This window comes from Alosa sapidissima, chromosome 5 (assembly GCF_018492685.1).
Source record: "Alosa sapidissima isolate fAloSap1 chromosome 5, fAloSap1.pri, whole genome shotgun sequence".
In the NCBI taxonomy this organism is placed as follows: Eukaryota; Metazoa; Chordata; class Actinopteri; order Clupeiformes; family Clupeidae; genus Alosa; species Alosa sapidissima.
In genome coordinates this window covers 34920792-34935734 of record NC_055961.1, presented here as the reverse complement: position 1 = coordinate 34935734, position 14943 = coordinate 34920792, and the positions used below count along the sequence as shown (strand labels likewise).

At 40.9% G+C, this 14943-nt stretch overlaps 1 protein-coding gene across 2 annotated transcripts in view; it reads right to left on the bottom strand.

Moving 5' to 3' along the window:
* Nucleotides 1-590: 590 nt before the first annotated feature.
* LOC121708481 (flotillin-2a) overlaps nucleotides 591-14943 on the bottom strand; it is a 31623-nt gene continuing 17270 nt past the window's right edge. For both annotated transcript variants that reach the window (XM_042091175.1, XM_042091174.1), the window contains exons 4-11: nucleotides 11823-11946; nucleotides 11067-11185; nucleotides 10763-10876; nucleotides 9406-9525; nucleotides 7686-7900; nucleotides 4719-4902; nucleotides 3773-3922; nucleotides 591-2817 (exon numbers count right to left, since the gene is read on the bottom strand). In XM_042091175.1, the coding sequence (XP_041947109.1) occupies nucleotides 2779-2817; nucleotides 3773-3922; nucleotides 4719-4902; nucleotides 7686-7900; nucleotides 9406-9525; nucleotides 10763-10876; nucleotides 11067-11185; nucleotides 11823-11946 (1065 nt within the window). In that variant the 3' untranslated portion in view covers nucleotides 591-2778. The remainder of the gene's footprint in view (nucleotides 2818-3772; nucleotides 3923-4718; nucleotides 4903-7685; nucleotides 7901-9405; nucleotides 9526-10762; nucleotides 10877-11066; nucleotides 11186-11822; nucleotides 11947-14943) is intronic.

Below are 14943 nucleotides of genomic sequence, written 5' to 3'. Positions count from 1 at the left end.
CCCTGAAACCTGAAACCTGACTGCCATCCTAGACTAGATGGGGGGATATTATATGGGCTCCCTCTGATTAGCGGCAGGACCTCTGCTGAGTCTACAGGGACAGATGCCTTGTTAGGACTGGGCCGGGAGGTTTGCTTCAAGCATTACAGTAGCCTAAATGACCGTGTGAGATTACGGTGGTGTATGTATTTGAGAGGCAGGGCCTTCAAACAATCTCTGGTGTGGCCCTGTGAGTATCCAAGCACAAGGCAGTGTGTGTGTGTGTGTATGAGGGAGGGAGTCATTTCTTTAACTAACACAACATGATGGGAAATTAAGTCCAATTAAGAGTATTGGGCAGCAACTGCTTTTGAGACTTTTAAAGCATAGTCAGAGATGAAGTAAAACGTAGAAGTAAAAAAAGAAGTTAATCGCCTGCCCTACATCATTGCTGTACGTCGCTTTGGACAAATGCGTCCACCAAATTAATAAATGTACATGTAAAAGCATGTTTCTGATGACTTAGACTAAGATACCACACAGGAAATATGACCAGAGGAGATGTTGGACACTACACCTTCCCATAAAATAAAGACACTACACACACATGATGACCATCTCATGTGATTTTTATCAGTATAAATAAACAACTTTGAATACAAGTTATGATCACATAAATGCTCCAGTGATTTCAATATGTAAAAGCATAATGATTACATCTGATTCCATGATACAAATCAGTGCAACTGCGTTTACAAGTCATTACAGGACACATCTCGAACAAATACACCTTCTGAATCATAAAGTACAAGAAGAAATAGGTGAATACTAATCCTTAGAGAACTTAACAAAGTTATATATAAAGTTAAAGGCATATAGAGAGATTGTTTACTACAACCTTATATCTTCATAAGTCATGGTTAGTAAACTCTAAAAAAAAAAAATAAATAAAAAAAATAAAAGAATTTTCAGCCTTTAAAGCAACAGGGCCAGTGCAGTGCATTCCAATACGCCTTGTGCACAAGGTGATCTGGAGTACACTAGAGCTTACTCTGTTAGCACTCGAGTTTGCTACTGGAACTATAAAGGCACTAAGGATGTCTCAAAGCAATCACTTACTCCACAGCTAACAATTTGTCTCGGAGGTAGACACCAGTAGGTAGGATACAAAGAAAGCTCGATTTACCAAAGATCATTGTTTTCTGGAGGAATGCCTGCTGGAGGGCACTTGTGAGTGGATCTAGTCATTAGCGATAACGTGGTACTCAAATCAACTAACATTACGATAATTCCAGACAGCTGTAGCACTTGCAGACATTGATGAGACATTACCTGAAAGGTATTCCAAGTGCATGATTCAGTGACTAACTGGGAAAATTTAGCACAGAGAAAGTGGTAAATCACAGGACTCCTAGGTTTGTCAATAAACCATATACTTGGACCTGCCCCCAGGGTGCCGCCTGATGGTCATGCATTCTGTCTACAGTGAGAAAGAACAGTAAGATAGTTTTTCTTTTATTTTTTGGCAACATGTCCTACAGAGAGAAGACATTACTGATGATCAACATAATTACGAAATGGCAAAACATTTTTGTAAAAGTAAAATGATTTTTGTTTTTAATGAACATCTCAGACCTGAGGTCACAATGTTTTCACAAATTACCAAGGCAACATCAGTGGTTTGTCATTCCCATATGTGTATATGTGTAAAAAATAAAATAAAATAAAATAAAATAAAATAAAACAAAGAAGAAAAAATACCTGTTGTACGTACAAAATCACATTTCAACAAAAGGATGGATTCTTGAGAACTACAAGCAGGCAGCTCACAGATAAACAAAAACAGAAATAGCTAAATGCATATGTTTATGGTAAATATGGGATATATTGTGAAAGACTGCAAAACTACAAATATAACTTTTACCAGGACGTTTGAAGTAAAAAAAAAAAAAAAAAGATCAGTAACAAATTAAACAATAGAGACCAAACACATTACAATGTGTGTTATGACCTCTACAGAAGGCCTAACCAACATTTATAGACTGACATACATGTGTTAGTGCGCTTCTGTGTGTGTGTGAATGCAAGTGATGTGTTGTAAATAGATTTTACGTACATTTTTTAATACAGGTCACCATAATTTTCTCTGCAGTATCACAGTCTAACAGTACAGAATAAAGACATACACAAAAGCTGTAAGAACCAGAGGCAGGTAGATATAGGATCTTTAAAACTAAATTCTAGCTATATAAAAATCATTTAAAAAAAAAACAAACAAAACAAATAATTGACCCCTGCTGTTTGGCAGCATCTTCATTACAAGACTCAGAATGAGGTTAGTAAATAAGCACTACTCATCAAACTATCGCTTGGACAACACAATCATGTCAAGAGAAGAGATGTTCTGCACCTGCACTCAAATGCATCTGTTTCTATCAACATGTGAGCTGGACATGAAGATAGACACAGGAATGAATTAAAACTCCGCTTCCAGATTATAAGAAGCGGTTTGGCTGTCAAGCCACTTGGGTAAAGACAATGAACAACAAGGCACAACCAAATTCCACTAAATGTAAACTTGCTACAGGCTTGCAAGTGCAGCTAAATGTGAGTGGTTTTCCATGCAATGCTGTCTACTAGGTCTATACATTTAGATACTGAAAAACAAATTCATGCGAATGATGATTATAAGGCTGTTGAGGTGTAGGTAATTTCAAATTTTTTTTCCCTGGTAGGAGAGAACTGTAGTTTTGCGTGTCTCCTGGAGAAGGCAGGGGTGAGTGCATATAGTGAGCATGTCTATGCCTGAGCACTGGTCAACTTCTGTAGGAGTGGAATCTGGAAATAAACAACAGACTTAGGTCAGGTGCTTTTGAGTTAGAAAAACATTTGCCTGGCCTGTTATCTGCTTACAGGCCTAGCATACTTTGCAAATCAATAAGTACAGGAAACAAAAGCTTCAAGTTAATGGCTGGCAACTTTATTAGGTACAGTACACCTGCTCTTTAACGCAAATATCTAACTAGCAATGGCAGCAACGCATGCATTTAGGCACTAGCAATGCATTTAGGCACTTAGACGCGGTCAAGAAGATCTGCTGGAGTTCAAACCAAGCATCAGATTGGGGAAGAACCTGGCATAGTTTTTGGTGCCAGATGGGCTACTGTAGTTTGAGTATTTCAGAAACTGCTGATCTACTGGGATTTTCACATACATCCATCTCTAAGGTTTACAGAGTGGTCCGAAAAAGAAAATATCTAGTGAGCAGCAGTTCTCTGGGCAAAAATGTCTTGCTGATGCTAGAGGTCAGAGGTCAGAGGAGAAGGGCCAGACTGGTTACAATTCGTTACAACTGAGGTATGCAGAAGGGCATCTGTGAACACACAACACGTTGAACCTTGGAGCAGAAGGGCAGCAGCCGGGTCAGCTAAGAACAGGAAACAGGCTACAAATGGCACAGGCTCCCCAAAATTGGACAGTAGAACATTGGAAAAATGTTGTCTGGTCTGGTCTCAATTTCTGCTGCGACATTCGGTTGGTAGGGTAAGAATTTAGTGTTTTTCATACCACATTGTGAAAGAATGGATTCATCATGCCACAAAGAATTATGGCAGTTCTGAAGGCAAAAAGGGGTCCGACCCGGTTCCAGCTAGATGTTCCTAATAAATTGGCGCGTACATTCGGAAAAATTACACCAGTCTTCTAAAACTATTTTTATGCTCCTTGAACGGAGCCCTTCAGTTGTGGACCTGGTGTAGCCTGGGCCTTAGTCTGGCCGTGTGCCACTACTCACCTTAGTCAGGTCCACTCCGGTAAGTGCGTTCACAGACACGGGCAGCTCTGCCAGCAGGCGGTTGAGCTCGCCAGTCACGCGGTTCCCATCGCCACTCAAGATTACGATCTCGCTGGTCCTGGCCAGCGGTGCTGCCACTTTAGCAGCAATCTGCACACAGAAACACACACACACACACACACAAAATGATATTAAGATCAGAGTTTACAAAAACATGCTTGACAAACTTAAAGCAACAGTGAGGAGTTTTTGTCAAGAAAAATGCAAGAACCTTGCAAACATCACCGACACGATTGACCTTGATAAACGTCTGCTGGCATGCTGGCTAGTCTCTTCTGGAAATGCAGTTAGTGATGTCACAGTCAGCTTTGTTTTATGTTTCTTTTATGTTTTTGCCAGAGCTCTGTTTTATTAACCTGACTCTCGCCAGATGAATTTCACTCCGCCTAGCTCCACTCACATCCATCTGGGATCGCTTCCGTTGAGTGATTTTGGCACCAGATTTTATGGTAGAGCCAATCAGGACGCAGGGCGGGAGTTTCATAGATGTGACGTAGCGTAGAAGCGACATAGCGTAGAAGCGACTGTGAGACTGTTCTCAGCGTCACGGGTTGGCTTTGATGTGAGTGGTTGAAGTAGCACGTCAATAGATGACGGACAAGTGGCTTATCCAATCATATGCAAGGATTTTTGATAAGGCCCAGCCTTCTGAAACACCTCTCCAATGGATCGATCCCAGATGGATGAGTGGAGCTAGGCGGAACGAAATACATCTGGCGAGAGTCAGGTTACCGTTTTATACCAAACTACATAACCTAGAACGGCTAATGGTTAATTGCATATAGCTATCCAACAGTCCAACAGTGAGCGACACAAGAACACAGATGCATGAGGAAAATTCTCCCTTCACTCATTTTCTCTCTGTTTCTACCACACAAATCAATACCTTGGGCAGAGCCTCCAAGACCAGGGCAGTCTTAGCTGCCTCTCCGTACTGCTGGTAAGCTTCTGCTTTAAGCCTCATCTTCTCTGCCTCGGCCTTGCCCACAGCCTCGATGGAGGCGGCCTCTGCCTCACCGATGCACCTAATCTTCTCAGCCTCGGCCTGGGCAGTCAGCACTTTCTTAACCCTGGAAGTAGAAACAAAGGGTTTAGAGAGAGAGAGAAAAAGGGGAAGGGGAAGAGAACAAGAATGAGAGAGAGAGAAAGAAAGAGATGGAATCAGAGGGCAAGGGGAGGAGAACAAGAACATGAGAGAGAGTGCAAGAGAGCAAGTAGAGGAGAATGAGAGAGAGAGAGACAGACAGAGAGTGGGCTTACGGGAGATTAAACAAAGTGAATGATATGAATGACATTAAGTGACAGAGGATGACAGTGAGTGGTCACTGGCTGAACTGGAAAGTCTTCCGACACACACTGATAACCAAAATATGCAAATCAAATCCCAGATGTGCACATCGGGGTGAGCCCAACATTTAATGAGGTGGCTAGACTTTCCTCTGCCTCTCGCTTCACTGTGTCTGCACAGCTCCCCCACAGAACTTATATATATATGTAAGGGATAATGTATAGAACGCCGGTCATTATTGGGAAAATAAGTCCCTTCAGGGCGAAACAAGACCCCTCCGGTCCGGTTCGCACTGTCGGGACTTATTTTCCCATAATGACCGGCGTCCTATACATTATCCCGCTTATTATACGGTACTTGCCAAAACGAAAAAATAAACTCGACGATATGTCTCTTTACACTTATTTGTTACCGTTTCGTCGTGGCTTTTGCGGAGAAACAAATAGTTCGCAACACACGCTGAACTTGAATCAAACATTCTTTAGAACACAGCTGATCAACCGTCTGCTTTCACTTTTGAATGAAGTTCCAATGCAAGAAGTGACCGGAATACTTGCGGAGTGATATGATCAGCAGCACAAAACCCGTTGCCATTGACAGCGGTAATTATATGTTTGCAGCGGTAATTACATGAATTTATTTTACCGTAGAACGTTGGGAAATCCCATTCAAATCAATGGAATACACGTACGTACGTATGTGTGTGTGTATATATATATATATATATATATATATATATATATATATATATATATATATATATATATATATATATATATATATATATATATATATATATATACACACACATACATACATACATACATACACACTAGTGTTGCACGGTGTATCGATACTAAAAAGGTATCACGATGCCTTCACGCAAAAAACGATACGATTGCCGACGTTTTTAGAATCGATACTTTATTAAAATTATAACATTCTGTGTGTGAACTGCTGCTCTCACTGCTCCTTGCACGCATCTAGGCGAGTGAGTGTGCACGCAGCAACGTAAACATAGTTCTTTGCCGACAGTCCTCGGCCTGGTGGATAAAACAAAAGGTGATGTGAAATCTGGAATTATTTCGGATACATCGCGAATAGTGAAGGCAAGCCATCAGGTACACAGAGGCCCGTTTGTAAAATATGTTTCAAAGTCATTTAAAAGCAGTAGGCTACGCATGGAACTTGGCTAAACACCTCGCAGACATATCCCAACATTTTTAAAGAGTTCAAAGAACGACAGGTTAAATATGCTATAGAAAACACAACTACATGGTTAGTGCCAAGTTCTTCGCTTCTATTCTGTTTTAGTCTAGCCTAAGTGAAACGAGTATGGTTCTCTGGGATAAAGCGAACCTTCCTTCATCAATGAATTTTGACGAGACATAACGAGCTGTAATCATAGGGTGCTAACGTGATGAAAGCGCAATGTTCACGCCAGAATAACATTACCAACACTACCAAACAATCTATTTCATGTTCGGTCAGTACTATTGGTAATATTTGGCATGGCATGTAAACTGCAATTTGTTCAATAATTATTGCCCAGATGTAGGATAGGCTACCCGAAATGCGCTAATTAAAGCCCACAGCATATATTACCACCGCGTTGAGTCCTAATAATAATAGCGGCTTATTGTTACGTGGTAGCAAATCATGTTATCAAAGAAATAGACGTAATGTAGGAAAGCACACAGATATATTGCAACAGGTAATGGTGTAGGCCTATCTGACGAAGACCTGAGTGGTTGGAACGTCATACTTGTACACTGGGCGCAAAGAAGACCATCCTCACATTTTTCCCATTGCAACTGTCAAAGAAATCCCATGAACACGGGAAGGCCTAGGGTAGCCTATTCATGGGTTTCATCAGGTGTATAAAATCAAGCACCTTGATTATCAATGCAGACTGCATGGTGCTTGATTAATACACCTGTGGAAAGGGACCTGATGAAACCCATCAATACTGTACATCAGATGGCCTAAAGATTAGGCCCCTCTGCATAGCATTTAGTGATTTGCATGCAGTAATTTCAACACTGACCTTGATCTAGCCTAGTTTGGCTATTTAAAGCTACTTTATTGCTAAAACACAACACAATGTAAATGAACTATAACAAACAATAAAGGACTTAATCACACAAAGTAGGCCTACTATTTTACTGACTATAAAAAATAATTATTATTTAGGAATTTTAGAAGTTTAGAACCCAGAATTAACCTGCACACTACAAAAGTGCACCGAATTCAACACAAATGACTCAATACACTTGGAGGAGGTATGAGTCCTTTCTTTTCCAGATATCTTAGGATTTCGCCGTAGTATCATTTCAGTATCGAGCATCGTGATATTTATGGCAGGTATCGTATCAGAGTCATAATTTTGGTATCGTGACAACACTAACACACACACATCACAAGGGACAGTGTCCTTAGAGCATATCAACTCAAGGCAACTCAACTTTTCTGGCTACTGCATGATAACATAGCTTCTTAGCCACTGCACTTCCACCGCCCCCAGAACCACCAGAGCCCCTGTGTTCAGACGGAGACAGTACTCACTTCTGTCCTTCGGCCACCTGCTGCATGCGGTAGGCTTCAGCCTCGGCCGGTCGCTTCACTGTGGCGATGAGCTCCTTTTCCGTCCTGTTGATTTCTTTTTCCTCAATGGTGATCTGCTTCTTCCTCTGGACCACCTCGATCTCGATCTCCTCCAATCGGATCTTCTGCTGCTCCTTCGCAGCCTGCAGCTCATAGGCCAACTGAGCTTCAGCTTTCTGATTGGGTGAACAGCCAAGAGAGAGAAAGAAGGTTTGGTTTAGAGGAATGTTCCCATTGTGAGTAATTCTAATCTTAAGTAAACATTCAGGGTTCCCACTCTAACGGTGTGTTTCCACACACCGAAATTTCGCGTCGCTCTCATTGAGGTTGAATGGAGACGAAATTCGCCCTGGTTGGGCGAAATGAGAGCGAATCGCCGAGTTGGCGAAAGTTTAACTTTATTTAAACGAGGACCATTCGAGAACCAATCAGGTCTGCGTGTTTGTGTTTGGAGGAGGGAGTTACAAAAAAGTCTGACCAAGATGGCGGAGACTACCTGAGCTGTAACACGAACATTTGTATGTTAATTTGTATTTGTATATTAAAATGTTTCTATACGAACATTGGCACTTGTATCAACACAAATTGTGGTTTATATGCCACACTAACTTAGTCAGAGCACATACACCACTAAATAGACCACTATATATGTTAGTTTAAACACTATAACTTTTTAGCTAGCTGACAGGCGAAATGCTAGTATCTTCAGACATTGGATTGCATTGTAAACCTAGCTAGACAGCTAGGCTACATGCTGCAACACAGGTATGAAATATATTATGTCTTATTGCCCTTGTTGTTTCTATGAACATGAATTGTTGTTTATAGGCAACATCAACTTAGTCGAGGCATAAAGACCCCTGGATATCTTCATTAAGTACCTAAACGTTTGAACTAGCTGATTAGCCTAATTAGCTCGCTTGCCACCACTGGCTAGACACTGCAGTCAAAAGGTTAGCGGTTTGGCCGTCACGCCCCCGAGGCAAAATTTCGCTGGCCGAAAATCGCAAGGTGTTTCGCTGTGTGGAAACCCACCGTAAGTCAAATGTAAAATTCCATGACTTTTCCCTGACTTTCCCCTCACAAAAAACCTGAATTTTCATGACCTACTATATAAGGAGTGGTACAATATATCAACCAAAGATTTCAGAGCAGCCACGTAGCGTTAAAGAATCTTTTTACTTTTTAGAGCAGGATATGAATACACAAAGTTGGGCTAACCACAACTACTCAAGCAAGTAGTAAAGCTAATAACCAGGTAGACACCAATTCTGCGTGGAAATATAGGCTATTTGTATTCATGTATTTTGGCAAGTGGCACAGACTACAGGCTTTATTTTGCACAGCTCTGTTTCCCCAAAAAGTATGATGCTGTGTAAAATATAAATAAAAACTGAATGCTATGATTTGGAAATCATGTAAATCCTATATTTAATTGATAAATAAATATATATGCATATACTGTATGATAAATGCAAGCAATCAATATTCTGCTTATATTTACATTTTACACAGCGTCCCAACGTTTTTGTACTACGTGCCGATTCCATGATGGAGGGTGGGACAAGGTATGAAAATATGAGGCCTTTTCTTTGCACCGTGCTATCCCGTTTGTTTTCTTGTGGGTGCGTGATCCAGAAAAGTCACAGAAAATCAAAGAAAATATGAAAATATGAGGCACCTTCGTGTTAACTTCTTGATTGAAAGAAGCTTTCTGCATCTCCAGTTCACGTTTAGAATCCGCCATTAGAGTGTCTGCTTGGAACTTCACATCCATCATCTCTTTCTTACATTCAGCTTCCTACAAGACAGAGACGAGGAGAAAGGGTGAAAGGACAGCAGGAGAACTCGAAGGTAATGTCTGTATCAGGACATCAGGACAGTGCAACCAGGGATGGGTAGTAACTTGTTACAAGTAACGCAAGTAAAAAAGTATTTTTTTCGAGGAACGGCAACTTTCCATATTCCTTTTTCAAAATGGTACTTCTACTCTTACTCAATTACATTTTTGAGCCAGTAGTCTACTCTTTACTCCGCTACATTGTGGAGTGGGAGAAAAAAATGCATTATTACGTTGCCCCGAAATTATAAAAGTAATGACTGGCCAATGTAGAATCAGACCATTTTGTGGCCAACTACATGGAAGTACTGTAGATGTCCTATATCTAACAGCTCAGTTAACGCAATGATGTCCAGCCAGCTGCAGCATCTTCTAGTGAGACTGCCAGAGTAGCAATGAGACAAGAGATGACATGACACATAAACTTTCACCTATATTCATTTCTGGCCAGCATCATTCAACAATCAAACTGGACAAAGAAAGTAGGCCTACAGCTTCATTCACAGGCAAAGCAAATGCACTGGAAATCGAGCACACAAGTTAGAAAAACCTAGCATTCGTTTATGTAGCCTCAATGTTGTCAGTGTAGGACATGACAGAGACGGTCGGCTGAGAAAAAAAAAAAGATAGCCTACTCTGTCGCTCTGTTCTAAATATAGGTCTACCCATTATATAGCCATTGTGTTTAGGTTACATTGTCTGTATAGTGAAGTTATAATCAGAATTCCAGCAATGCAAAGCAGAAGAACCAGCTGGCAATGGATTGAAAGTGATAGTGACTGCTTTTCGATCCATAGCCACATAATGCTTATTCTGGCTATGACCAGATGTTATAATATGGTGGTTGCTTATATGATTAGCCTACAGAGGAGTAGAAAAGCAAACAGGCCTAAAGGATACTTGTATCCCTTTAAAGGGCCATCAAAAATATAAACATTTTACTTGAGTAGATTTCTCAGGTGGGAAAAATGTTACTTATTTTACTTTTACTCAAGTCATTTTTGAAGGGAGTAATTGTGCTTTTACTTGAGTATAGCTTTTCAGTACTCTACCCACCACTGAGTGCAACACACTCTATAAAGTAGCTGAAGACAAACAAACTGACCTGTGAACCAACCTGTTATGACATTCTAAAAGAAACTTCCAAGACCAAAACTATAAACACAATCACACTCAAACACATCCCGAGCGGTCTTACCCTGATCCCTGCGTCTCTCTCTGCCTCCGCCACTCCGATGTCGGCATCTCTCTGCACAGCAGCGGTCTGGGTCTTTCCCAATGAGCTCAAGTACTCCACTTTATCATACACATCCTGCCACCAGGGGGCACACACACAGGGGAACACGCTTAGTGCTGTTACACAGTAACACATACACAACAGCATTCACACGTTGAGTGGTAAACACTTGGTAAGGCGCTCATGTAGAATACACAACTAACAACAACAAACACAAAACTTTATGTTGATGTTGACACCAATGAGTTCCGCACTCCTGGTGTACCTTTATGGTGAAGCTGAGGATCTCAATGCCCATGCGGCCTACATCTGGGGCTGCCACCTCGCGCACCAGTTTGGCAAACTGATCTCGGTCCTGATAGATCTGCTCCACTGTCAGTGTGCCTGTAGAGCAGGAGATCAGGGCTTATTGTGTGTCCATTCATTAAAACATCCCAAAAAAAGCAACAGGTTCAACAAGGACATGTGATTATGAGTCACACACATTTTTGCTAATTTCCATCATCTCTGCAACACTCAGACTTCCTGTTGAGGCCCACAAGCGAAACTAGGTCAGGTGCACTTGATTGGTTGCAATATTAAAAACATCTAACAACAAAACACCTACATCGGGGGAGAAAATGAAACTTCTGTTTTGAGGTCATATGTGAATGTGAGAACTAGAATTACCACGTTGTGGTATTTCCCCACACAGCCATGAATGTCTGTTTGACAACATGTGTTTGGCCAGGCAAGTAATTCATAGATTATAGATTATAGAGTTAAAAGAAATCTGACCAACTGATGTTTTAGTCCAAGGGAATGTTCAAACCGAATATGAAGATCGATCATCAAGGCATTCTTGAGCTATAGCGTTCACAAGAATGTGACTTTCAAGGTCACAGTGACCTTGATCTTTGACGTCCATCATCAAAGACTATCCGGCATGGAGGCATAAAAAGTCAACAGCTTACACAACAACATTCACAAGCACACTATACATAAGTGACATCCATCAGATCTTCACACATATAAGACTCACCCAAAATGGATCGCAGGTGACCCTCCAGTGTCTGCAAGATGACACTTCGGATCTCATCCACTGATTTGCCCAGAAACTGCTCGCAAGCATACACCTGCAACTCATGGTCAGATGTGACCTTGACCTGTTGGAAGAAACACAACTCATCAACACCGAGGCACCCAAAGTTTTTATAGGACACTGGTAACGCAGTTTTTTTATCCACCTTATTCCTGAGGCACAAATGGGTATCCGTTGTTCTAAGATAAGTTTCACATGACAGTAGTGTAACTAAATGACTGTCTGACACATCCTAAGCCATTTAAAAGTAAACTTATAATATAACATAGCACTATTAACTGCAGAGTTGTCAACATTTCGAAAAGAAATATAAGTTAAATATTCAAGTTAGCTTACTGAGACTGTACTTATAAGTAACTGTAAGTTATATGTAAACAGAATGAAGATGAAAACTGGGATGGAAGTAGGTTTCAGGAATAAAGTGGATAGTGTTCAACACATTCAAGTGAATTAAAGTAACTATAGTCTACAAATATGCAGTTTTAAAATGTCTTTAAAAAGGCCAATGAATATTTTTAAGAGACCTCAAAATATTTCAGACAAAAGTTTTTCTGTCTTCTATGTAAAATATTTAGTACATTAACATATGGAAATATTACATAATTAAAATATATTATATTGATTGCTCCTGACCGACATGGTAGTCCCTCTCATTCATCTTCCAAGACATTATAAATTATGCATCATCAAAAGCATCAGATGACAACACCACATGTCTACTGAGAAAAGTAATTAACAAGATGGTGTGGTGTCATCTACAGCATGCTAGATGTAGCTCATCAAGAGCTCACATCACTTTGGCTGAAATCACAAATCAATTCAAAGTGAGCTCAGATGGGTGGCGGGTCTCCAGGGTCTCTGACGTCCCCCAAGATGGCCGCCTTAAAGGACCATGCTCTGCTGTGCTCACAACACAAATGAGGCATTCACGTTAGGAGAACATTAACACGGGAGGAGATCAGGCAAGCTACCTGCCCCCTCCTTGCTGCCAAAGGAATAAAAGTAAACAGTAAGCTAATCCTTAAGGGAAAAAAAGAGGGCAAAAAAGCCACACTCGTGAGTAAGGTAAAGGGGAAGGAGGGAGAGGGGGATGCAATACTAATGGAGGAGGAGAAGGGCGATGGCAGCAGCTCCTCAGGACTCGGCTTACGTCATCTGGCGGAGAACAGGCAGGGGGGAAATGGACACCAGATATTCGTGACAGGCTTCAACAAGTCCACCAGGGGGCGGAGTGCTCAGGCAAGCAATCCATGATGCCCTCATGCACTCACAACCGCAGGACAACACACAACACACCACACCACACCACACACAGGAGCAAACATGAACATGCTCAGCCTGTAGCACTTCAACATGACACTGAAACAATTGGTGGGGAAAAAAGACAACATCACACAAAATATAGGATGGAAGACAGATGTCCCAAGACAGGCTGTCTTCTCAAACAGAAACTAGTAAAAGTAGTTAAGTGATGGGAGGTCTTTGGCTTTTTTATCTGTTTCTCTATGCAAAAGTCAAGAAGGAAATTTGCAAGACACTGATCGCTTGCACTTGACTTTGCCAATAAACACTGTAGTTTCAACAGTGTGGTTCCAGTTTGTCCCATTTCAAGAGTTTGGTCTAGTGTAAACGACCTATAGAGAGCCACGTTAAAAGGGGGAGATTCCAAGCCTCTGCGTCTGGGAAACAGCCTGTGAATAGTCAATGAACTTCCACATCCTTTTTGGCACTGAAAACATACGGCAGGGGAAACCTCAGCGCGTCTTATCTGCAGTTTCCCTCTGGCTACGATTGCTTAAATTGGGACAGGCTGAGCAACAGGGAATAATATCTCCTCTAATATGAATAATATCTTCTCTAATATATTTCCTCTAATTAATCCATATACTTTTTTTTACATAAACCTAATATATATATGAAGAGTTTACTTCCAGAACGCTATATCATCCATTGAATTTTCATAAATATTTTTACATTTAGTTTTCCAAGTGATGTCAGTAGAACTGTAATTGGGTGTAATCTGTCATGAAGATAATACAGCATTTTGGACCCAAACTCTTCACATTCATACATGCATACAAATAGTTAAAATCATTCTAGTTAGCTTCAAGTCAGAATTCAAATATGCCGTTACTACCCAGTGGGGTATACTACGAAGCACGTTAGACATATCTAGGCTATGTAGACATATCGAGGCTTGACAAAGCCTTGAATCAGGGGTATACGTTAAGTGATACTACGATTGCAGTTATGTGATATATTTGTCAAACTAGGCTTTCAGCTCAGATCTGTGCGCGTTCTCGGTGTTGGGATGACGTTTGCCAATCATGAAACGTGGAGACGCACAAGACCGCCTCTATTTAAAAACAATTACTTCCGCATTCATGAGCGATAGCTTAATCTACACTGCGGTCTTTTTTTGTGTCTAACCTATAACATCAAATAAATCAATTGTCATCAGTTGTTGTATGGTATGCACGTCCATAGTGGGATATCTGCACGCACAGCACTATTAAAGCGCATTCGAGATCCAAAATGTTAGTAGAGGCGGAGTTCCACCTGTAATATATATGACAGAATCCTACACGTGAGATAACTTCGTTTTTAAGACAATTGATTGGTCAGTGTACGGTAGATTACACGATTTGAGCTATAACTTAGCACATAACCTCCTCCTGACGAGGTTTGGTTGACAGCATAAGATACCATGGTGATATAGTGACACTAAAACAGATCCACTTTCGTGTCACAACATAGCCTGGCTTTGAGCGCAACATACCTCGCTAACCCACTAATCGAGATTCGTAGTACACCCCACAGGTGCTGGGTAATAAAGGAGGAATGGAAACAATAGAAACAGGCAAGTGTGGTCAACAGGCTTTCTCTAGTTCCCTGTATGACATCTTTGTTCATGACTTTCATGGTGAGAAAAGGCTTTATTCATTACTCTTATTTCAGCATGAAGGTTTAAAACGATTATTTGGAACACACAGTGTTCCACAAACAATTAAGCTTTCTGATTTAAGCATTCTGCATTCTGAAGGATGGGTTTGCATTCATC